The 24,536-nt window shown below is 39.5% G+C and overlaps 1 protein-coding gene and 1 long non-coding RNA gene across 5 annotated transcripts in view; both read left to right on the top strand.

Annotated features, from left to right (window-relative positions):
• The window catches only part of LOC129431523 (uncharacterized), a 93,395-nt gene extending 73,629 nt beyond the window's left edge, over positions 1-19,766 (top strand). For 3 of the 4 annotated variants that reach the window (XR_008639864.2, XR_008639862.2, XR_008639861.2), the window contains one exon: positions 18,795-19,766. This is a non-coding gene — a long non-coding RNA (uncharacterized lncRNA). The remainder of the gene's footprint in view (positions 1-18,794) is intronic. The other variant, XR_008639865.2, reaches the window with a different exon arrangement.
• Positions 14,933-16,648, top strand: bhlhe23 (basic helix-loop-helix family, member e23). Its single transcript, XM_055189462.2, has one exon. The coding sequence runs from the start codon at positions 15,324-15,326 to the stop codon at positions 15,999-16,001; it is 678 nt and encodes a 225-aa protein (XP_055045437.1). The 5' UTR covers positions 14,933-15,323; the 3' UTR covers positions 16,002-16,648.
• Positions 19,767-24,536: the final 4,770 nt, after the last annotated feature.

The following is a 24,536-nucleotide window of genomic DNA, read 5'->3' as shown; positions in this document are numbered from 1 at the left end:
TCTGCACTTTGTTTGTTTGTTTTGCTTCAGTAAATTTTATTATAAATTCGGTGTGACCTCTCTGACCTATTTGACCTGCTATCACCATGGTGACCGTCCTCCGGCAAGCATAGTCATCAATCAGACAGTGACAGCTCATCTGTCCCCTACACCACATATACCAGACCCTCCAGACAGATGTTTGTGTGACCTCTCCGATCGATAGCGCTTGTGTGTTAAAGGTAGAAGGAACTCTGACATGGTCATGATGGTTTTTAAAGGTTGTGTGACAGAGAAAGTGAGGGTGATATTTAAAAAATACAGTTAATAATTGTACATGTGTGAAGAGAAGTCAACCTTGTTTTATATGTGACTATTTGATTTGTATTAGAGAGATATTTTATATATTTATTGTGTGCATGCTCCACGCTTTGCTTGCTTTTCTGAATTTAGATAATTTGTGTATTTCATTAACAAATGCATATGATAGTTTTCTGGTTATGGACTGTATCCTCACTTTTATGTGTAGAATTTGCACATGAATACAAACTGCTATTTGCTCTAAAAACCGCTGTGACATCCTTTACAAATCCATTATAGTTTTGCTTCATTCCCAGACATTTTTGAAAAGCAAAACGAAAACTGAGCGATTTAAGAAAAGCTTTTAAATGAATAACTCATCACATCGCTGAGGTTTTATTTAAAAAAAAATATATATTATAATATATTAGTAACAATATATGACCCTTTCATAATTAGATACATATTATGAGATTTGGAGCATCAAAGTTTGATTTCACTTTAATTTTAACATGACCTTACTCAGTTAATATTAAAGATATTAAGGTTATATATAATATGTAGAATGATTTAATGTAAAAAAAGCAAAAATAAATTTTTGGGAATCTAGGTTTTCCGCAGTCTCAGGCTCAGAGAGCTCGCTGCTCCTTTAAGAGCTTTGAATTTGACTTTAAAGTGGGTCACAGTAAAAATATCTTCAACAATTATTCATGCAACCCCCCCACCCCACCCCTTTCTATATCTCCTCTTCTTCTCCTCTCTAAAATCTGCATGCATGCTGCAGTGCTGTAGAGCAGAGAAGAAGAGATGATTCTTTTGTCAAATCCGGATCTGATGAAATGTTGGTGTAACAAACTGTTTCTTTCTCGGTATACGTCTCCACTCAGCCGGAGATTACCATCTTGTCCCCATCCTGCCTTCTGCGCTAGCAGTTGTTGTTGTTATTATTGAGTGTTTTGATGCTGAGACAGTAACACTGTCTTCGGTCCACATTGGATGCTCCATCAATATGCCGTGATTGACGCGTCCCTCGGCCAATGGAGTAGGCCTACCTTCGGAAACATTTTGGTGGATAATGCTGAGCATGCTCAGTCAGCGCAGGTCTGTGCGTTTGAGGGCGGCTAAGCATGTGATTAGTGCGGGAGTGAACGCTACAGCACTGCAGCATATGGGAACCCGTCTCTCTGTTCCCTGTAGGTTTAAACTGAACATCTTCAAATTAGTCAGAGAGAGATCAAAGCAACCCTCACCATCCTCATTGAGAGCAAGGCTTTGAACTATACCTCCTCCCTATCCAGCGTATGTATGCATGTATGAAAGAGAGAGAGAGAGAGAGAGAGAGAGAGAGAGAGAGAGAGAGAGAGAGAGAGGGTGATGTTCTGGTATGGAAATGAGTGAAATCTCATGAGTGTGTTTCAGAGAATGAGAGCGCTTCTTTTTGATCACACGTATATGTTTTTTCTTACTTTTGTGTTTGTGCTCATATTTATTCCAGCTTTTGTTTCCCTTTCAGTTGAAATGCACAGAAATCCCACCATTTTATTCTTTATTTAATTTAGTTATAATTGTACCGATGATCAAAATATGTTCCCAGCTGTCACTGGGGCAGTTCCTTGAAAAAGGTCCTAATATATACCATTAGGAACAGATATGTATACATTTAGTACCTCTGAGCAGAGCCCTTTAGTTATGGAGTTGTGTCAACTCCATTAACTCCAATGGAAGAGGTTTTTTACAGCAATGGCGGATCATGGAGCCTCTCAAGAGTTCCTACTATCAGCTCCATAGAATTGCCGCAGAAAAGACTGAATGTGATGAACTTGATAAACGTTTTAAGTTTACGTTTAAAAAAATAAGATTGTACAATCAAATCACTTTGTGCATCAATTCATTTGTAGTGGATTATTTCTCATTAAATTAGTACATTTAGGGGATGTTGGTAGAAAATGGGTCAGGCTAGGACAGATTTAGGATGACGTTAGCAACACATAACAAACCACGAACAGCCTTTTAATGGTAAATTTTGTTTTCTTAATGCAATTATTGTATAATTAGAGACACAGGCTATTAAATGTGATGGCGATACGTAGACTCTAAAAACAAATGGTGCTAAAAAGTGGTTCACTGGCTTGTAATCATAGAGGAACCATTTTAAGTGCTATATAGCACCTGTGTAGAACCATATTGTGCTATATAGAACCATATCTGGTGGTATTGTGGTGCTATATCACACCCGGATGGTTCTTCATAGGTGCTTTATAGGTACTATATAGCACTAAAAATGGTTCCCCTATGATTACAAGCTTTTAGTGCTATTTAGCACCAATTTTTTGTAGTGCATTTTTATGCATAAAACGTGTGGGTGGGGTGTTTTTGGCACTTTGATTCTGCTGGTTAATTAAATTAAATGCAATAAATTAATTTATTAATAACTAGTGCTTATATTAATACGTTCAGGGATTAATAATACTTTAAAGTGATGAAGATGGCAATTCCCATCAGATGATCGTATTTACATCAAAAAGAAGATGACACTTTACTGACCCAGTGGTATTATTATAATTTACAATACATTAAATGGAGCAGTGGCTTAAGTCTTTTTTTAAATTTTGTTCTTTGTATATTTTTTTTAAATCTAACAGGCACGAGGTGTATATACACAGCACACAGTCAATTCTACATTATGCACAAACATTATAAGATTACATACTAAACAGTGTAAAACATTTTAAAGTTGTTGGAGACAGTGTAAAACATGCTTAACAAGGCACATACCAGCAGCTGACCGTACTAATCTTCCCATATTAGTGGGTTTTATTTGTCAGAAAAAACGTTGTTGATAGAACTACATAAAAATAACTATACATATTGGTGTGATATATAAACAGTGTTGGGGTAACGCATTACATAATAATATTATTTTTCTGAAGTAACGAGTAAAGTAACGCATTACTTTTTAAATGTACATTCATATTTGAGTTACTTTTGTAAAAAAGTAATGCAAGTTACTTTTCTGTTTAATTAATTAGTTTAATTTTTTTTTACTGAATTAAACTGAACGTAGTCACATAAAATTATGCACTCTATGCGTACACGCCTGTGTGGGAACAGTTTGAGTCAGAAACTGAGATGGCAGGCCAGAGCTCGACATTTTCTGATGAAATATGAATATTTCTGAATGCAGAACTTTTCAGTCATAAAAAACACCTGCAAGGCCTGAAAGAGATCAAGCCTCAGCCAAGAAAAGTAACGCAAAAGTAACTAAAAAAGTAACGTAAGCATTAGTTTCCACACTGTAAAAAATACTTTGCTGCCTTAAATTTTTTGTTGAATCAACTCGGATTTACAAGTCATTTCAACTTACTATTATTTATCTTGACTAGAGATGAGCTGTTATAACTACAGGTGAGTTGTTATAACTTATAAAATTAAGTTGACCTTTCTCAACTATATTTTATAAGTTGTGACAACTCATCTCTGTGGACATGACTTGTAAATCTAAGTTGATTTAACAAAAAATGTTAAGGCAGCAAAGTATTTTTTACAGTGCATGAAAAGTAACCGTTACGCAATTAGTTACTTTTTTGTGGAATAACTTAATATTGTAATGCATTACTTTTAAAAGTAACTGCATATAAATATTGTAAATCAATGCAATTTCTTGACTCTTAATTAAGAAAAACATCACAGCTCTTTCCCTCAAACTCAGTGTATTTCAATGGCTCACTATGAGCTCACTGAAGTCTCCATGAATCACGTGACAACCAAGCTTTTTGGACTTCCGGTCACAGAACTTTTTTTCAGTGTATATGGTGTATGTTGTTTTCTTGTTTTATTTTCAATAAATGCATGTAAATACGACTGTATTTATAATTGTGCTTATAAAAAGTGTAAATGAGACATAACATGAAGTGAATTAGTTGTTTTCCTCTTTTCTGTCATTGTTGCAGTTCCACATCAGAGACATGACACCATTACGCAGCTCGTTGTGTTTTCGTGTTTATGTGAAATCGCCCACTGTAGGGAGAAGCTCGCACTAATGACCAAAATCATAATTCCAATGAGAATTCAGATGAGGGAGATTACGTGAATAAAAACCCATATAATGATCCACGAGGTTCAAAGGGAGATGTGCGAGCGCCTCGCACAACGGTTTATTTGATTCTATTAGATTTTGTGTTTTATATCCATGAATCATTCCCTTGCTTTCTTACGCATCTCAGTCTGATTCAGTCTACACCTGTCTTCTCGAATGTCTCTCGCTCTGTTGCTCTGCCCGTGCGTGTGTTTAACAGATGGAGATTATCTCAGTGTGATGATTTAAGAGAGGCTGGGTAACAGACGTTTGGCTTAAAGGAGGACTCACTTCACCTGTCCTCTGGTCACTTACTGTAGGCGCACGTAGATAAGACATTTAATTGTCAAGGTGGTAAAGGATCTGAAGCTTTGTGCATCTTTAAAGTCTCCACAAAGGATTTTAACGGGAAGGCAGTGTAGATATACAGTAAAGAGACCCTAAACTATCAGAAAAATGCTAAAAGAAATATCCCACGCTGTCATTGGGGCACTTAATATGTACCATTTGAGTAAAGATATGTATACATTTGGTACCAATACAGTATGTACCTTTTAGGAATGGGTACAGCCAGGGTGACAGCTAGGGACTATTTTTTTGACGGTGAACATGCAGTCAAATCCAGTCATTGGTTTGTATTAAAGGATTAGTCCTTTTCCAGATAATTTATTCACCACCATGTCATCTAAAATATTGATGTCTTTCTTTGTTCAGTCGAGAAGAAATTATGTTTTTTTTTAGGAAAACATTCCAGGATTTTTCTCATTTTAATGGACTTTAATGGACCCCAACACTTAACAGTTTTAATGCAGTTTAAAATTGCAGTTTTAAAGGACTCTAAACGATCCCCAACAAAGCATAAGGGTCTTATCTAGCGAAACGATTGTCATTTTTGGCAAGAAAAAAATGCACTTTTAATCCACAACTACTCATCTTACTTCGGTCCTGTGACGTGCCAGCGCGTACTCACGTAATTGCGTAATGACGTGGAAAGGTCACGTGTTACATATATGAAACGCACATTTGCAGACCATTTTAAGCAATAAACTGACACAAAGACATTAATTAGTATCATTCGACATACGACAACGTCGGAACGGTCCTCTTTCTCCACACTTGTAAACACTGGGGCGTAGTTTCGATATTACGTGAGGTCGCGCTTGCGTGTCACAGGACCGGAGATAGACGAGAAGTGCATATTTTTTTATTTATCTTGCCAAAAATGACAATCGTTTTGCTAGATAAGACCCTTATGCATCGTTTGAGATTGTTTAGAGTCCTTTGAAACGGCAATTTTAAACTGCATTAAAACTGTTAAGTGTTGGGGTCCATTAAAGTCCATTAAAATGAGAAAAATCCTGGAATGTTTTCCTCAAAAAACATAATTTCTTCTCGACTGAACAAAGAAAGACAACAACATTTTGGATGACATGGTGGTGAGTAAATTATTTATTTTTTTTAAGAAAATGGTCTAATCCTTTAAATCATTTATTTGACCCAATCATCAGTTGAAACATTCTTGTATAGTTTAATGTAATCCCAATGGTTGGATTTGTCCGTATTTTACCCGACCATAGGTTAAAAAACAAACCAGCATGTTTTAAAGTTCAAACAGTACAATAAATAAATAAACAAAAATCTGTGCATATAGCCAGTTTAGCTAGAGAAACTAATTTCAGGTTGTGATGTCGATATGAAATTGTGGGCGGTCTGTGATTTTTGTGATCACCTTTTCCTCCTCTTCACGCCAATACACCACGGGCCCTTTAAGTGTACGCGTACCTCCAAAAACGATGCAGTCCCTTTGGCCTGCTCACTATTTTCAGAAGAAATCGCAACCATGCAGGCAATTAAACAGTCTCTGTTTAGTGTCACAAAGATCATTTGAGAAGCATTAATCCCTGTACATTGACTCATTTCCTGTGCCATAGCCAACGATGCCTTGTTAATGCAGATCCTGGCAGCTGCTGCCCCCTTGAGGTCACTCATCACCCCTGTGAAATCTTCACTGGGATTCATAGTCCTCAAGTGGCACATCACCTTGGAGTAGTCTAGCCTGTGGTTGCTGTGGCAACAGGGAGCCTCAGATCAATTGCACTGCATGCGTGCCAATACACCAGCAAGACACGCTTTGTTTTGTGTGGTTAAATATATTTTCTTTTAAGGAGCTCGCAGGTTTATTGTTATCTTTGCAACCTCCATGCCGCAGCGTGCCCGTAAACCTGCTTTCCTATTGCTCGGGCCTCTAAACAATGTCTCATTGCTGAGACAAACAGCCTCTTTAGCTTTTTATGTTTGTGGAGGAGGTAAAAACAGAATATTTTTTACTCTCGTCATTAGTGCAGCTCTTCAGGTCACTTTTTTGGTGAAAATTTCCTGTATTTCTAGCTATTTTTATCTCATATTAGGCCATCATATTATTTGATGTTTTTTTTTAGCCCTGTCCCTGAATGTTTTGCTCCCCCCAATGTTCAAGGTGTGTTTACGGCTCACGTATTTTCTTTCTGCATTTTGCCACTTTAAATGAATGCTCTAAAAATATATTTCGATACAAAATCCTTTTGTCATATCTGTTCCTCAGTGCACCAGCAGTCACCTAGCAACAACAAAATAAAGCCAGAGCATTCAGTTGCATCCACTTTGCTTGCTTTCTTTAAGACTGCTGCATTGCTAATCCGAGACGCACATAACCGTGTGTTTGCCATCACTACAGAAATGTGGCCAGATGTTTAGTAGCTACTATTGAGTGGCATGTACGAGCGAAGGTTTAATGCCATTTGCACTTACCGTCAGACCATTACTGCACAATTTTGCCATGCTTTGTAGTCATGATGTTCAAAGAGGACCGAGTGGGTTTGTACAGCTATTGTTATCTCCCTTCCCTGATATGGTCACTTATAGGTGGTACACACGTACTCTTGGGTATAACAGCATTCACAAACTGCCTATAGATGATGACTACTTTCTGATGTGGAAAATGGTTTGAAGATGCAGGGAAAAAATGAGAATGCTATGAAATGTGCGACCTCTTTCACAATAGCCGAAGAGCCCTATAATTTCACGGCGTGTTAGGACAGAGGCAGTCTCATCTCTGGCGGCTTAGGCCGGAGGGCCTGATATCACACTCTGAATGATAACTCGTAGAGAAGCACTCGCCTTCGCTAGGATAGGAAAAAATCCCCTGCTGATCACACACTGCAGTCGCCCCGGCAAAGGGGAATAGCCTGGAAGAGGAGAGATAAAAGAGGTCAATCTTTTTGTTTGTCTAGCCATGCGTATGTCTGTTTATCTGTGCCTTTAAAACATCAAGCACAACTGCCAAACAACTTTGTGTGCTATGCAGAAAGATCAAACAAACTTATTTATGTATTACCATATAGATTTATTTACACACATTTCCCTTCGAGCTAAGCATAATGTGCATTTTGTTATATTGCAGGATATTATGCACATGCAAACAATCTGAGTTTGAAGGGATTGTGTTACTTTTATTAATACTATTTACATTTTAATGAATTATATTTTAATTATTCTTTGGGGTAAGAATGCAGTCTTTAACTCTATTTTACGAAATTGTTAAACAATAGCGCCCTCTTCTGTATTATACGAAATAGCACAGATACAGAGATTTTGGTTTTTGCACTGTACTTTCAGCAAATAAATAGATCAACAATCAGAAACTCTGCAACTTAAACAGAAGTAACTTATTATTCTGAATAATGCAAAAAAATGTCTTGCACTCTAAAAATGCCATGGGTCAAAAAGGGAGGAGCCCAGCCTGGTGGGTTTTTAATTTAACCCATGCTGGGTTGTTTCAACCCAAAATGCTGGGTTGTTTTAACCCAATATTGGGTCAAATATAAACATTTTCTAGGTTAATTTTAACTCGACATCTATTTTGGGCTCGTCTCTTTTGGACCCAATGCTGGGTTGAAAATAATAAGTGCTTCAGTCGGTTTTAAAGACCTTTTGTTTGATTTTATTATTTCAGATGTGGAGAACAACTTTGCATTTAGTGATGCCTTATTGTCACAAACAACATCTAAATGCATACAGAATTTTTTCAAGTGAAAATAATTTTAATAAATAAACGCTATTAATTAGTAATAATTTTTATTATGTATGTTGCTGTACCAGTGGTGTAGATGTTTGTAGTGAGTATACTGTGATTTTTCCCTCTCACCCTTATGTTCACTCATCCCAGAGCGACACCACCACACTCACAGAGGCATACATCTTCATGTAATTGAGAGCATTATTTATTTATTTAATTTATTATAAGTTTATTATAAGCAAGAAAAGACTTTAACAGCCAATAGCATTTACAGCTGGGTAAAATGGACTGATTTTTAGACTGGTTTAGTATTAATTAAAATCTAACTCAGTATTTAATAAACTGTTTACAATCTTCAGTCCATGGCTAACATGCAGGAAAGGATAAAAATTATCTACTCTTTCAACTGCTTTATCTGACAACTATTTATAGCTAACATTACCATACAGTAATTTAATAATGTAAATGTTTTTAATTAAAGAGTACCTATTGTCTGATTCACGTTTTTACATTTCCTTTGGTGTGTGTACATGTTAATAATATGCAAAAGGTACATACCCCAAAGTAAATGATGATGCGAGTTATCGTCTCCAACGTAAAAAAAATTCTTGGACTACAACAAACTCACGGTTTGTAGACAACAGTTTACTTCCTGGATTGGTGATGTAGAGAAAAGCGACATTATCGTAATTCCTCCCACTTTGGATTCACAGCCTGTCAGCCTGTAAGTTAACTCCTGTTTGCAACTGAATCTTTCAAACATTGTAAGGAGCATCACATTTCCGGCTGATGTCAGAGGTATTCAGACCAATCACAAAGTACAGATTAGCTGGCCAATCAGGGACACAGAGCTTTTCAAATTGTATCATTACAACTGTCAGTCTGAAGAAATCAGTGACTACCAGGAACAGGCTGGTTGACAACCAAGAAGAGGTTGGTGACTTCTGGAGAGACAGATGGCAGCTCGGGAAGACGGCAACTGGGGCGGTATGGGCTAGCACCCCTAGCCGCAGCCTCTGTGAAGAGGAAACCCAAATCTAGCTACGGATAAATTAAATGAACAACACCCCCAGGGGAGCCCGAGAGGGGGGGAGAAGGAGAACCCCAGTCGGACGGATTTAAGGTTATCGACCATTAGCAATGGAAAAACGACTATGAGTGCGGTATGTCCTTGCGGAAAGATCTGTAAAAATGCAAGAGGACTGAAGATCCATCAGTCACGGATGAAATGTCTGGAGCAACGGCAAGTACCACAATGCACAGGCCAAGTGCCTGGTGAGTCAGAGGAGGAGCAGGGCCCGGAAGCACCCCATAGAGCCCAGAGCCTCCAAGTGGTGCAAACTGTCCCTCCAGTCATGCAGCCCGAGAATAGGAAGATCAGGTGGCCTCAAGCATGTAAAGCAGCCGAGTGGCAGACGTTTGATGAAGATGTGGATAAGGTGCTGGAAGCAACGGCCAAGGGTGATGTGGAGAGGAGGCTGAAAACTATGACGGCCATCATAGTGAGCATGGCAGTGGAGAGGTTTGGTGTGGAGGAGGAGAGAGGAGTAAAGAAACCATACACCAAAAATCAGAGGGCAGTCAAAATCCATAACATTCGAACAGAGCTGAAAATCCTGAAGAAGCAGTACAAGGCATCTGGTGAAGAGGAGCGTGGGCCATTGGAAGAGCTGCGCTGCATCTTAAGGAAGAGGCTTCTTGTCCTGCGCAGAGCCGAGCAACATAGGAGGCGGCGAAGGGAGAGGGCTAGGAGGAGAGCAGCCTTTATTAGGAACCCATTTGAGTTCACCAAGCAGGTGCTTGGGCAGAAGAAAGGTGGACGCCTAGTCTCTTCGAAGGAGGAAATCGACCAACACCTTTCAAATACCTTTAGCGACCCCTCCAGAGAACAAGAGCTGGGGCAGTGTGACGCCTTGATAACACCACCAGAGCCTGTGGAGGCATTCGACCTGAGGGAGCCACTCCTGAAAGAGGTACAGGAAGTGGTTAAGAAGGCAAGGTCTAGGTCTGCACCAGGACCAAGTGGAACATCCTACAAGGTGTATAAATACTGCCCCAAGCTGCTACAGCGGCTGTGGAGGATCTTAAAGGTTATATGGAGGAAAGGGAAAACCTTAAAACAGTGGCAGTTTGCAGAGGGAGTTTGGATCCCAAAAGAGGAAGACTCTAAGACCATCAGCCAGTTCAGAATCATCTCGCTTCTTAGTGTTGAAGGAAAGATCTTCTTCAGCATAGTTGCAAAGCGTTTGGCAGAGTTCTTCCTCAAAAATGGATATATAGACACCTCTGTGCAGAAAGGTGGCATACCAGGTGTTCCAGGCTGCTTAGAGCACACAGGCGTGGTTACACAGCTCCTCAGAGAAGCAAAGGAGAACAGGGGCGATCTGGTGGTGCTGTGGTTAGACCTGGCCAATGCCTATGGCTCCATGCCCCACAAACTGGTACAGGAGGCTCTGGAGAAGCACCATGTTCCTGTCATAGTGAGAAACCTTATTCAGGATTATTACAGTGATTTTAAGCTGAGAGTTTCATCTGGATCAACAACATCAGAGTGGCATAGGCTAGAAGTGGGAATCATCACAGGCTGCACCATCTCGGTGATCCTGTTCGCTCTGGCAATGAATATGTTGGTGAAATCGGCTGAACCGGAGTGTAGAGGACCCAAATCCAAAACTGGAACACGGCAACCACCAATCCGTGCCTTTATGGATGACCTTACAGTTACAACGGAGTCAGTGCCTGGAGCCAGATGGATCCTTAAGGGGCTGGAGAGGCTGATTGAATGGGCCAGGATGTCATTCAAGCCAGCTAAATCAAGATCTTTAGTGCTGAAGAAGGGCAGGGTGGTGAAGTTTCGTTTTACCATTTCAGGAACTCAAATCCCAACTCTGTCTGAAAAACCAGTTAAAAGCCTGGGAAAGACTTTCGACAGTAGCCTCAGGGATACAACATCCATCAGAAACACCTGTGAGGAGTTGGAGAGGTGGCTGAAGAGCGTGGACAAAACTGGGCTCCCTGGAAAGTTTAAGGCATGGGTATACCAACATGGGATTCTACCAAGGATACTGTGGCCTCTCCTCCTGTATGAGTTTCCGATTACCACCATCTCAGAACTGGAAAGGAGAGTCAGCCGCTTCCTAAGAAGATGGCTGGGACTCCCGAGGAGCTTAAGTAGCATCGCCCTTTACGGAAACACCTGCAAGCTGCAGCTCCCTCTAAAATCCATCGAAGAGGAGTTCAAGGTCTTGCGCGCAAGAGAGGTGCTGCAGTACCGCGAGTCTAGGGACCCTAAAGTCTCTGGGGCAGGTGTAGTGGTCAAGACTGGCAGGAAATGGAGGGCAGAGGCAGCAGTAGACCAGGCAGAGTCACGGCTGCGCCATGGTGTTCTGGTGGGAGCAGTGGCCAGAGGAAGGGCTGGGCTAGGAACCTTTCAAGTGCCCCGGTTGGACAAGGCTCGGGGAAAGGAGCGGAGACAGCTAGTTCAAGGTGAGGTGAGGGCTGCGGTGGAGGAGGAAAGGTCCAGCAAAGCTGTGGGAATGGCACGTCAGGGTGCCTGGACTAGATGGGAACAAGCTGTGGAGAGAAAGATCACTTGGACTGAACTTTGGCGGTCAGAGCCACACCGCATCAAGTTCCTGGTGCAGGCAGTCTACGACGTCCTCCCCAGCCCATCAAATCTGTACACCTGGGGTCTAATCGATACACCAGGATGTGTCTTGTGCCAAAGAAAGGGAACTCTTGAGCATATCTTGAGTTGCTGCCCAAGAGCTTTGGGGGAAGGCCGGTACCGCTGGAGGCATGACCAGGTGCTCAAAACAATTGCAGAGAGCATCCAGGCTACTATTAACAACTGCGGGAAGTCAAAGCACTCCAAGCTAACCATCAGCTTCATCAGGGCTGGAGAGAAACCAGAAAGATCTGCCAGGGTAACATCAGGGCTTCTGAACACTGCACAGGACTGGCAGATGAAAGTGGACTTGTGCAAACAACTTAAGTTCCCCCAGCATGTCGTCAATACCTCCTTGAGACCTGACATTGTCTTGGTATCTGAGGCAACAAAGAACCTGGTCATGTTGGAGCTCACTGTGCCATGGGAAGATCGAATGGAGGAAGCTTTTGAGCGAAAGAGGGCAAAATATGAATGCCTCGTAAACGACTGTCATAACCAGGGCTGGAAGGCAAGGTGCTTACCTGTGGAGGTGGGGTGCAGAGGCTTTGCAGGGCAGTCCCTCTACAGGGCCTACACCGCACTCGGCATCACGGGTGAGAGAAGAAGAAGGGCTATCTGCAATAGTACAGAGGCTGCAGAGAAGGCTTCGAGGTGGCTCTGGATCAAAAGAGCAGATCCGTGGACAAACGCTGCTAGGGCACAAGCTGAGGCTTGATCAACCTCAGCTGGGTCACCTGAAGGAGGGTGTCTGATGTTTCGAAAGACCCGAAACACCCAATGAGATCAGGAACATCACTGATGATGTGCCCTAGCTTAGCATCAAACGATGTATCATTCCGTGCATTTCAGGAAGAGTGTGAAATCCGGAGCTACAAAAATGTACAGTATGTGAAAAATAATTTGTTTTTTAACCATAAACCATGCCAACACATGTATTAAATCAAATACACAAAATAATGTTGTTTGTAAGCAATGAAATAGGTGCTCTTTAATACGCATTTAAGATGACCATAAATTTACTCTCATTTGCATAGTCGAATATGCATATAATACAAGTTGTCTAAGAATGAAAATAGGCTTTTATTTTATCATTACAAGGTTATCCTGTAGCCTAATATTAGGCACCAAAACATGATATTTAATTTGCGGATGCTGAACTGAACACAGCTAGTGGACTATATGAAAAACCATTAGCATTAGGACATCCACATGGGCTTATTTTTGTGCATGATTACCTCCAAATTAAATAATAAACTGGACTTATGATTTAAATGTTGAATAGTCACATGTGCGTTGTTAACTCTCTGTTAACTCGTGTGAGTTACGTTCCATTTAATTTGGCGCTACGCAGACCGCTTGGTGACGTCAAAGTACCGCGAGAAGGCAGACTTCTCCGTGTGATTTCTCGAATCCGTCTCGCGGTACTTTGATGTCATTCGCCTGACGGTTCCTGTGGCGCCACATCAGTTTGCTCTCAGTCACTTTCGCGCCAATACGGTAATTTGATTTCATACGCCGATCGGATCGCGCAATTCAACATGAAGTCAAACACCAAGCCTACTGACTTATGAGGTTCAACCCGCCAATGTAGCTAGTGGAGCATGCTAATGATCAGTGATTCACATCTAAATGAATGAAAGTGTGAAATGTGTCACAAAACGATGCTGTTACGCATTCTCTTTCTATTTTAAGTGGATATACGGAAATCCTTGACATTTCCTAGTGGGTATCAGGTAAACTACTACACCACTGTACTGTGCTGTACGCAAAATGTTGAGATTTGGCTATGTTGTCTTATTGTATTTTTCCTAAATAAACACTAGATGGCAGTGAATTATTGTTGCACAATCTGCTCCGTGACTTCATTTGACTTTTAACACTCTTTATTTGCTGTCGTATTTGTTAACCCTGACAATGTTAGAAATATACTAGTCAGCATTTAAAGTGGATCAAAACCTTTCATAAAAGTTGTCTTAAAACCAATACCCATTGTTGTCTTAGGACAACTTTAATGAACTTTTTTGATCCACTTCAAATGTTGACTAGTATACTTTATAACAGCTATTGAGTGTAAATTTTGACACCGTTTAATTAATAGACATGAATGCTTTGTCTTGTAACTACTGAACTGTCATATTGATAGCAGTGGATGTGTTATACAAGGGCAGTCAAAGATGAATAGGCTAATCTTTTTTTTCTTAAAGTCACAAGGATATGGCAATATGTCGCCATTTGTTTAATGGTGGTATTATGTGGTATAATAACAACATCAGGACATCTATTTTGAGCAATGCTTTTTTTGAGAAGTATTGCTATTGCCTAATGTATAGACCCACTGGTCCTAAAATTGACTAAAGTTCATCATTCAAATCAGCTATCCTATTATTAATAATTATTATTATTAATATTATTTAATAATAATAATAATAATAATAATAATTTTTGTCATAATTATCCTATAGCCTATATTGTAAAGAACATTATGTGAAAATATAACCTTGATATCTTTAATGAAGACAATGTCAAAAAAATTAAATGAAAGTGAAATCAATGAATGAAATTAAACTTTGATAATTTGATAATAAGATTGAGACTTTTGCTTGATTTCACAGAGAGGGTCACATTTAAATTGTTATTAATATATTTTATATTAATTTCATTATTTACTTTGAGAAAACGGTTTATTGCATGGTCCATATACTCATTTATTTAGACTCCAAATTTAATGCCATGCTGTGTTTTCTTTTCTTTTTTCTTCTTTTTTTTTATATATCACAGTCTACACAGAACAACACGGAAGCAAACCACTCACAGGCCCTGTATCACAGTATGCCATGATTTGTTCAGCGGTTATCATTACTACAGTTTAATTTAGGACCGTGCCGGTGTCTAATCTGCTTAATTAAAACGCCCACCTGATTGGACGGTGATAATCCCGCGGGGCCTCGCGCTCTTACTCACGCGCTCGCAGGACTGAGCGCGAGTCTCAATCTGCCCAGGGCGAGGGCAAGACGCACTGCGAGAACGCGCAAGTTCAGACGAGGCGTCTAAAGTACACGCAACATCGCTGTATGCGCGCAACGGCGTTACACAAGTGTTCAGCGTGATAGGGATAGAAAGATCGCCATCGATTTCATTTTCAGCAACACTTCTGAGGACATCAAGCAAAGACAGCGCGAGATCATCGTTCAAGAAAGTTTTCCTCCCGGTCTCTGTTTTTTTGTTTTAGTTTTGTTTTCTCCAAAATGAATGTCGGAGAAGAGAACTTGCTAAAATCGATCAGTAACGACACCCTGCTGGACCTGACGCAGCGGTACGGACAGTCCGCGTTCGGCTTCGGCGCTGGCCATGGTGCTGGAAGTCCTGCCCGTTTCTCACTGACACCCGCGGCGGATTTCCTTTCCGGTCAAACGGGAAAGTCGAACGAAAGTGGCGGGGAGCAAACCAGCGACGAGGATGACGGCTTTGACCACCTCGAGTCCCGTAAGAGGGGTGCTGGGTTTGACGAAGAGAAGCACTCGGGTACCAAAAAGCCGAAGGAGCAAAGATCTCTGCGGCTGAGCATCAACGCGCGGGAGAGGAGACGGATGCACGACCTCAACGACGCTCTTGACGGCCTGAGGTCTGTGATTCCTTACGCTCACAGTCCATCCGTGAGAAAACTATCCAAAATCGCCACTTTGCTGCTTGCTAAAAACTACATCCTCATGCAGGCGCAAGCGCTGGAGGAAATGCGCCGGTTGGTGGCTTATCTAAACCAAGGACAGACTATAACTTCACCGATGCCCACCGCACTGGCGCCTTTCGGACAGGCGGCCGTGTACCCATTTACCGGCACGGCACTGGCCGCCTGCGCGGAGAAATGCAGCTCGTTCACCGGGAACCCATCCAATCTCTTCAAACACTGCAATGACAAGCCTTGACTTCCATACATTGAACTCTTACCTGCTCTATTTTACCTTGTGCGCGTTTGAATATTTATTGAGAATGGGCTTGGGTCAAAACCCATATTAAGTGTCTAAATAACTCATCCAGTTTTATTAGATAATGTTTAATAAATTTCAGGATTAACTGAGGGTCATGGTATTATTGGAAAAAGCTAATTTATCAGTTATTTCTCCTTTGTCAAATTATTTGTGAAATAAGACAAAAAAGAAATTATTACTTGATTACAGCTTGCAGAGGACTTAATTGTTATACAAACCTACAAAGTTTTCCCTTTCGATTCCAGCGTTATTAGTGAACTATGCAATAAACTGCAACGAAAACGACATGGCCCACAAATAACTTCTTGAAGATCGGTTTTGTAAAAGGATGGCACCAAAACCATGTGTGTGTGAAATGAATAAACGACGCCGACGTCTGTCAGTGTAGGAAAAACGGTGTTCTATTCAAAAATGTTTGGCCTAAAAGGATTTTGTTTTGTTATTGCACAATTCACTTGATTGTATTGTACAACTGTGAATAACTACTTGATCAAGCCTACAAACATTTGATCTTGTTGCGACATGAGTTTCATACTGTATAGCTATTGTTTATATGTCTTTATAATTAAAACATATCTATGAACCATCTGTTTTTTTTTCTCCCAAACATGCGCATCTTAATCATACTTTTTAAAACCATTTTAAAATATCAATTATCGAATAATGATTATTGAATATTATCTATTCTGTGAAACGTGTCATTTTATGAAGAAGATAAAAAACAAACTTGCAATGCAATGCAAACTTTACATTCTATGAAACGATGGTCATGTGGACACAATTTTAAAAGACTTGTGACAAAAGAACTGTTTACGGTTTTGGTAAACTTTATGTGCACTTTTTTAAACGGACACAATGTTTATATCATTAGAGTTTTACCAAAGAGTTTAAAATATCTGCGCAGTATTGATAGTCGGAAATGTCCAAAATAAAACACTGCTTCTGCTGTTTGTAAATAAGGCCTAGCACGTGAACAGGCCGACATAAATGTCTGTCACACTCTAGTTTATTTATGTATTAAAGGGTTGTGTCGTGGATTCTATTGAATCTGTATGAGTGTAATCTCTTAAATTAGACTGGTCATTGCTTTTTAACTGGTAAGATGCGGAAATGCCCCTGGGCCAGCAGGACCTGTCTATGGGTATTTGTGTGTTCTGCAACTTACCCGCTTCACTTATTAACACGATTTCAATGCCTGTCTAAGGATGCTGTTAGGTTTCACACACTGCTTTGAAGTCATTCAGTGATATATAAGCCTGCATTGAGTCGATATCAGTTGCTTTAGATCTTGATGTTTAAACGTTTTGAAATGTTTACACTGACCGCTGAACACAGAATATTAGACATAATAAACTTAAAGAATGTTTTAATAACAATCTATTTAGAATAATTTTAGTGACATTTGTTCTGTTATTTAAAATATGCATTTATTTGCTTGTTCATTTGATGTTATCGTGCGGCCCACTATTATCTCGAATGTCCCGACATTCGCAATATTTTACGCAGCACATGACCTTACGTGGATATTTAATCAACGATAGATTTACTTTTCGTATTATCTAGGCTACATTTTGTGTTTGCATTGTAGTTTTTTAATTTATAGAAATAATGCAAAGTGTAGTAGGCCCTATATTAAAGACGTAGCGCACTCAAAAAAATGTACTCTTCTATTATGAGTCTCATTTTTGTACCTGTCCACCAAATGTGCATTTAAGAGTAACTTAGTGATCTTGAACTCGCTCTGTGTTAAATCTGAAAAGTCGCGCAATACATAACGCCAAACTCCTATCGTGCGTGCATATGATACGCCAGTGCTTCCCGATCACCTACGTCGCGTTTTTTTCGTTTTATGTAGACACTTGGTTTATGGTTTTTCTTATTTTTAAACTATTTTCGGTTGGGGTTAGATTTGGTTTAGCTTTTGATTTTTTTGGTCATGGTCGCTTGAAGTCGGTGTTAGAATTGGGGTTTGGGTGTCATTTTATGTAACAGAAAGTTGTTCTAACCATAACCCCAAGCGTCAGCGACAATGGTAAAAAAATAGAAAAAACATTTACAACATTTACAAACCTTTAAAAACATCTACACTTGGCGTGTCGGACCGGAGCTATCCTGACAAATCACTTTTTACAGAACTCTTTTGATAAAGTGAAAACCATCGATTTAAAGTATTTCACTTTTTATAATCCCTTTAGTTTAGTGTATTTATGTCATTGCTGCAGATGAGACCAATAGAAATGTGACCCTTAATGTCCTCTCTTCTAAACATGTTATAATATCATCACTGTGATTTTAAACCACAGCTAAAGTTACAACCTGCACACCCATTCATTCCAAAAACCTGTTTTATATTTGTGACCCTGTCTGTGAAATCCGTAGTCTCATAATTTAATTGAGATTAGGAGCAACAATATTTGATTTCATATTGATTTCAATCTTTGACATGGCCTTACTCAGTCATATAAAGATAAAGATATCAAAGTTATATTTTCACTGAAACATATATTAACATTATTTAGGATGATTTTATAAAATGACTCTAGCTGGGTTTTTACATCGGTGCTGATGAGTAGTACATGCATTCTGTGTAAAGGCTCAGCCTCTCTTCAAGTATTTACTGATGTCTGTTGTACAGTAACAGTTCTGTATGTCTAACACATTTGCACTTCTTTCCATGGGAATAATTTCATTACCGTAGCTGGAAGCCCCTGTTTGTGTCTCTCTTTGCAGGCGGCTGAGAAGAGGGAAAAACATATGCCCTTAAGTTCTGATCTCTGCCGAATGCTTCTGACAGCTCCGCTGAGAGTCATTAATCTCTTGAGGAAGCACATCAGCGCATAGTAGGCTACATATATGAGGATATCTGCACATGCACGTTGAGGGTTTGGTGGTGCGAACAGGCCGAGAGCTACAGAGAGGAGATGGGGGCGGACTGCTGAAAAACGATGCTCAGGTTGGTGATTGTTTATGCACGGCAGACACTGTAGGGCACTCAGGCATAGGAAGAGTGTCAGAGACCTCCTGAATCAGAAGCCTGGTTTTAGAAACCAGTTTGGAGGTATGAAAGCAGTACATGTGAAATGATTTGCAGGGTAGAGATTGTGTTTTTATTTGTTCGTTACAAACTTCTAAATGCATGTGCACCCCTGCAATGAAATAAAGAGGGACAACCCTTCGGTGGGTTTTTGATATCATTCCAGCCCCTCAGCTCCTGGCCCAGTTTGTCATATACAGTGACTATTATTTGGTTACAAGGAGTCATGTGATTCAGGTCGACATGTGGGACAATGCATGAAGATGGACCAGCCCCTCTGTTCATTATTGTAATCAGACATGGATGCGAGAGGGCGGCACTGCCCCTTTGTATGCCCGCTAATGCTCTTAACATGGCATTCAGACCAGACCCCTCACCCGTTGCCAAAAGGCACCTGACACCATGCATTTAAAATGTACTACTGTTTCTGGATGAGACCAAGTAGACGAGGTTAATGGTCATGTATACTCTTAAAAATAACAGTTCTGAAAGTTTTTTTTTACATGCAATGCAATAGAAGATCCATTTAGATAACAATTTTCTTGTCTGTGAAACCTTTTAAAAATGTTGTGCAAAAAAAAGGTCCTGTGGATGTTAAAGGTTCTCAATGGAGCCCTATATTGTGTTTTACATTTTTCTTATAAATTAGCATCTTTTCAGGCTGTTTGGTTAAGTTTTTCGTCATTTCCCTTTAATAGCAATGAAAAGGTTATTAGTAAGTAATTAAAAAAAACTTATTTTCACTAATGTCACTTTAGATGTTTTATATTTAACAAATTTGACTCTTTTTTGCTGCAAAACCCTTTAAGCATGCAATAATTTATGAGCTCTCAATTGAGGGTTTTCTCCCAGGAAATAAAATCTTAGCAAAGACTTAACAATAAAGAGATCTGTGTCTGAGTAAAAGAAAGAAATACAGAGTATACATAAGTGGTTGTCTCTCAGTTTGTCACTGTATGTAAGTTGACACTTAGAGCAGCCAGTCCACTTCTTCAGTGTAATCTCTGTAATGGCCATCACCCGCCAAACTGGTGGGGGAAAATTTGGGACAACTTTGGCGAAAGGAGAATGAAGACACGTGCAAGTACATTTTCCCCTCTTGTCAGGGCCATTCAAGAACACACAATCAGTGCACAATCATTACAAAATACATACGTCAACACAACATCATATAATAATGTTCTTTTGAAAATTCAGTGCAATAACAAACATATGGCCATTTGCTTGTACATTAATTTACTTGGATGCAACCCTAAAGACAATACGCCTACATGCGCAAGCACACTCACCCAGTCTGCCCTCCTGTAGGCAGATCGGGAGAGACTGTTTTGTAAGGAGCAGGGAAGACAGTTCATGTCATTAATTAATGCCAGAAACAATGTAATTGGCCATCCATAATCCTCCACGCACGCAGAATTCTGACAGACAGGCAAGCAAAGGTGTGCTCGGCTACAATGCCTGATAAATACAGCAGATTAAATCACAAAGCATCACAAAACTGTACCTGCATCGTGTGTACTGTATGTGTCCTAAAAAAGCTGCATAGTTTCAACACACAGTTAGATAATAATAATAATAAACATTTTATAGGTTAATTTAAACTAACAGTTAAGTTTGTCCGTATTTTTCCTCCCCCCTCTTAAACTGGGATAAATGAAACTAGATGAGAGTGAGGTGATGGGGTGGAGGAGGGATGCTGCAAAAAATCAGTCACGGGACAGAGATGAGGGACTGCTATTTATAGGCACTTCTTCGCGCTGATTGGTTGGATCACATGATCATGCTCCTCCCGAACTTAGTTAAATACACTTCATGTAATTTTACGTTTATAGTACTGCACTGTAAAAAATTGTTAAATCATCTCGGATTTACATGTCATTTCAACTTACTATTATTTATCTTGACTAGAGATGAGTTGTTATAACTACAGGTGAGTTGTTATAACTTATAAAATTAAGTTGACTTTTCTCAACTATAGTGTGACAACTCATCTCTTGACATGACTTGTAAATCTGAGTTAATTTAACAAAAAATGTTAAGGCAGCAAAGTATTTTTTACAATGTGTGCATATAAGTACTGTGTAATATTAACAAGGTTAGAATTAGGATTAAAGGATTAGTCCATTTTCTTAAAAAAAAAATATCCAGATAATTTACTCACCACCATGTCATCCAAAATGTTGATGTCTTTCTTTGTTCAGTCGAGAAGAAATTAAAACATTCCAGGATTTTTCTCATTTTAATGGACTTTAATGGACCCCAACACTAAACAGTTCCAATGCAGTTCAAAATTGCAGCTTCAAAGGACTCTAAACGATCTCAAACGAGGCATAAAGGTCTCATCTAGCGAAACGATCAACATTTTTGACAAGAAAAATAAAAAATATGCACTTTTAAACCACAACTTCTCTTCTTCCTCTGGTCCTGTGGCGCGCCAGCGCGACCTCACGTAATACGTCATCACGTCAAGAGGTCACAGATGACGTATCGAAACTACGCCCCAGTGTTCACAAGTGTGGAGAAAGAGGACCGTTTCGAAGTTGTTGTATTTGGAATGATACTAATTAATGTCTTTGTGTCAGTTTATTGTTTAAAATGGTCCGTAAATGTGCGTTTCATACATGTAATACGTGACCTTTCCACGGCATTACGCAATTACGTGAGGTCACGCTGGCTTGTCACAGGACCGGAGAAGAAGAAGAGAAGTTGTGGTTTAAAAGTGCATAGTTTTTATTTTTCTTGTCAAAAATGTTAATCGTTTCACTAGATAAGACCCTTATGCCTCGTTTGAGATAGTTTAGAGTCCTTTGAAACTGCAAACTGCATTAAAACTGTTAAGTATTGGGGTCCATTAAAGTCCATTAAAATGAGAAAAATCCTCGAATGTTTTCACCAAAAAACATAATTTCTTCTCAACTGAACAAGAAAGACATCAACATTTTGGATGAAATGGTGGTGAGTAAATTATCTGGATTTTTTTTTAAAGAAAATGGACTAATCCTTTAAGGTTTTGGTTTGGGCTAGGGTGCAATTATGCATTATTTACTATTATTACTATAGTAAGTACTTCAAAAAATCTATTAATTACTATAACATTATATTCACAATTTAAGTCTTTACATTTTTAAATCTATCAAGATTAAAGGGATAGATCACCCCAAAAAGATTTTTTTTAAAAATAATTTTCTCAACCTTATGTTCTTCTAAACCTGTATGAGTTTCTTTATTCTGCTGTACACAAAAGAAGATATTTTGATAAATGATGTTAAGTTGATTGTACCTATTGACTTCAATAGTATTTGCTTGTCCTACTATGGAAGATAATGGGTACCGTCAATGGTGTGCTTTCCATCATTTATCAAAATATCTTCAACAGAGGAAAGAAACTCATGCAGGTTCAGAACAACATAAGGGCGAGTAATTAAAGACAGAGTTTTATTTTTGGGTGAACTATCCCTTTAACATAAATGTTACCTCTTAAACTGTAAACATTACACTTTAGGTTATGATGAGTTGTAAATAAGCATTTTTAGAGTGTAATGCAACAAGCAACTTTCATTAAATTAGGCTGCTTCAAAATAAGGAGTATCCCTTGGTTTACATTTTATATGGAAATGTAGTAAAATAAACTGTTACTGACTTTTGTATTAAGACTTATTTATAGAGCTTTGTGTGTTTTTCTTTCAATTCTTTAACTGTATGAAGTTTTATGGCAATCTCAAATACTAAATTCATAAACTGTAAAATGTATTTGTTTCCACACGGATGAGAGAAACTCCTAACTTGGACTAACTCGTACGCCGCCTCCAGCTCATGCCGGCACTCGTTCGCTCAGGCTGGCAGGAGGACAGGAGGCGGAGGCTGCGAGCCGGAGCTGGGCTGGCTCTCCACATTCCTGGGCGTCTGACTCGGAATGAAAGGGAAGATTAATGGCGTTTAGCGCGGCAGTGAGACTCGTGCGTTCCTAATTAAAATCGGACGAACTAGCGCGCGGCCAAGGATCAGTGGCTTTTAATGAGGAGCTTGTAGGCTGATTTGGGCATAATTTTCTGCTTAATAAGGCTGGTTTAAAAAGTCATTTTGGAGGGATGGCACTCTTTTGAACCTGCTCATTATCAATGGGGGCACCTCACTTAAGTACTTCAGGAAACGCTGGCTTTAATTAATATAGAGCTGCCACGTGGCTGTGCTGACATGAGAGAGAGAAAGCGAGTGAGGGAGGGCTGAAATTGATGAAGAACTTTCAAGGGCAATGGTTTCATTAAGCAGCTTCATTACGAACTGAATAACTCTTTGTGTCATTTAAATTCCTGGCCTCTGCGTTGTACAGTGCACACGGGCAGGTGACGTGCTGTCAACCGACAAGACCTGACATTATAGAAGAGCTGTATGGAGTCAGACATCCTAACATGTCCTAATTACCCCCGCCCCCTTTTAATGTCCAATTCAAGGCTTTACAATTCACCCTTGTTATCTAAATCACAGATTGACAGGAAGGCAGGATGGAGCGTTTGTAGAGCAACATCCCAAAGCCAATTATTTATTAGCATTGTTCTTGGGTTTAGGGAAGCAGGCCGTGTCTGCACACTAGCTCAGTGTGTGTCCTGATAAGTCATGTACTCGTTCTCAGCATGTCATGGGTTTCTGGACACGGCCCACGCCGCAACCGGGCCCAGATGAGCTTGGGTTCGGGAGGGATGTTTGGCCTGAAGCTCTGAACACAGGCAGGGAAGGATGGATAGAGCAACGAGATTTATCTGAACTAGTCACAGTCGATCACTTTCTGCAGTGAATTGGGCTAAAGACTCGCAAAGCCTTCTCATCCCATTGTACTAATCTGCTTATGGCTGATTCTACAGTTTGGGATGTTTATCATGTGAAAGTACTTGACTCCAGGGATTCCCACATAGAAGCCAGTCAATCACTAATACTAATGTGCTGATGTGCTGAACACTGATGTGTCTACTCTGTACTGCTTAGTTACAATAGAAACAAATGTACAATATATTCAATAAATACAACAGACAGACAGACAGACAGACACAATAGATAGATAGACAGACAGACACGATACGATAAATGCATTAGGTACGATGGGTATGATATGGTAAAAAAGACATATTAATTTGATAGATACAATACGAATATGTATAGACAGACAGATATTAGATAGATAGATAGATAGATAGATAGATAGATAGATAGATAGATAGATAGATAGATAGATAGATAGATAGATAGATAGATAGATAGATAGATAGACAGATGGATAGATAGACGGATGGATAGATAGACGGATGGATAGATAGACGGATAGATAGATAGATAGATAGATAGATAGATAGATAGATAGATAGATAGATAGATAGACAGATAGACAGATAGATACGATAGGATAGGATACGATCGATAGATACGATAGGATAGGATAGGATACA

Source organism: Misgurnus anguillicaudatus, chromosome 13 (assembly GCF_027580225.2).
Source record: "Misgurnus anguillicaudatus chromosome 13, ASM2758022v2, whole genome shotgun sequence".
Taxonomy (NCBI): Eukaryota; Metazoa; Chordata; class Actinopteri; order Cypriniformes; family Cobitidae; genus Misgurnus; species Misgurnus anguillicaudatus.
This window is presented reverse-complemented; position numbering and strand designations above follow the sequence as displayed.

Excerpts from the sequence above, each read along its gene's own strand:
- bhlhe23 (XM_055189462.2), top strand. The coding sequence starts at position 15,324 with ATGAATGTCGGAGAAGAGAACTTGCTAAAATCGATCAGTAACGACACC.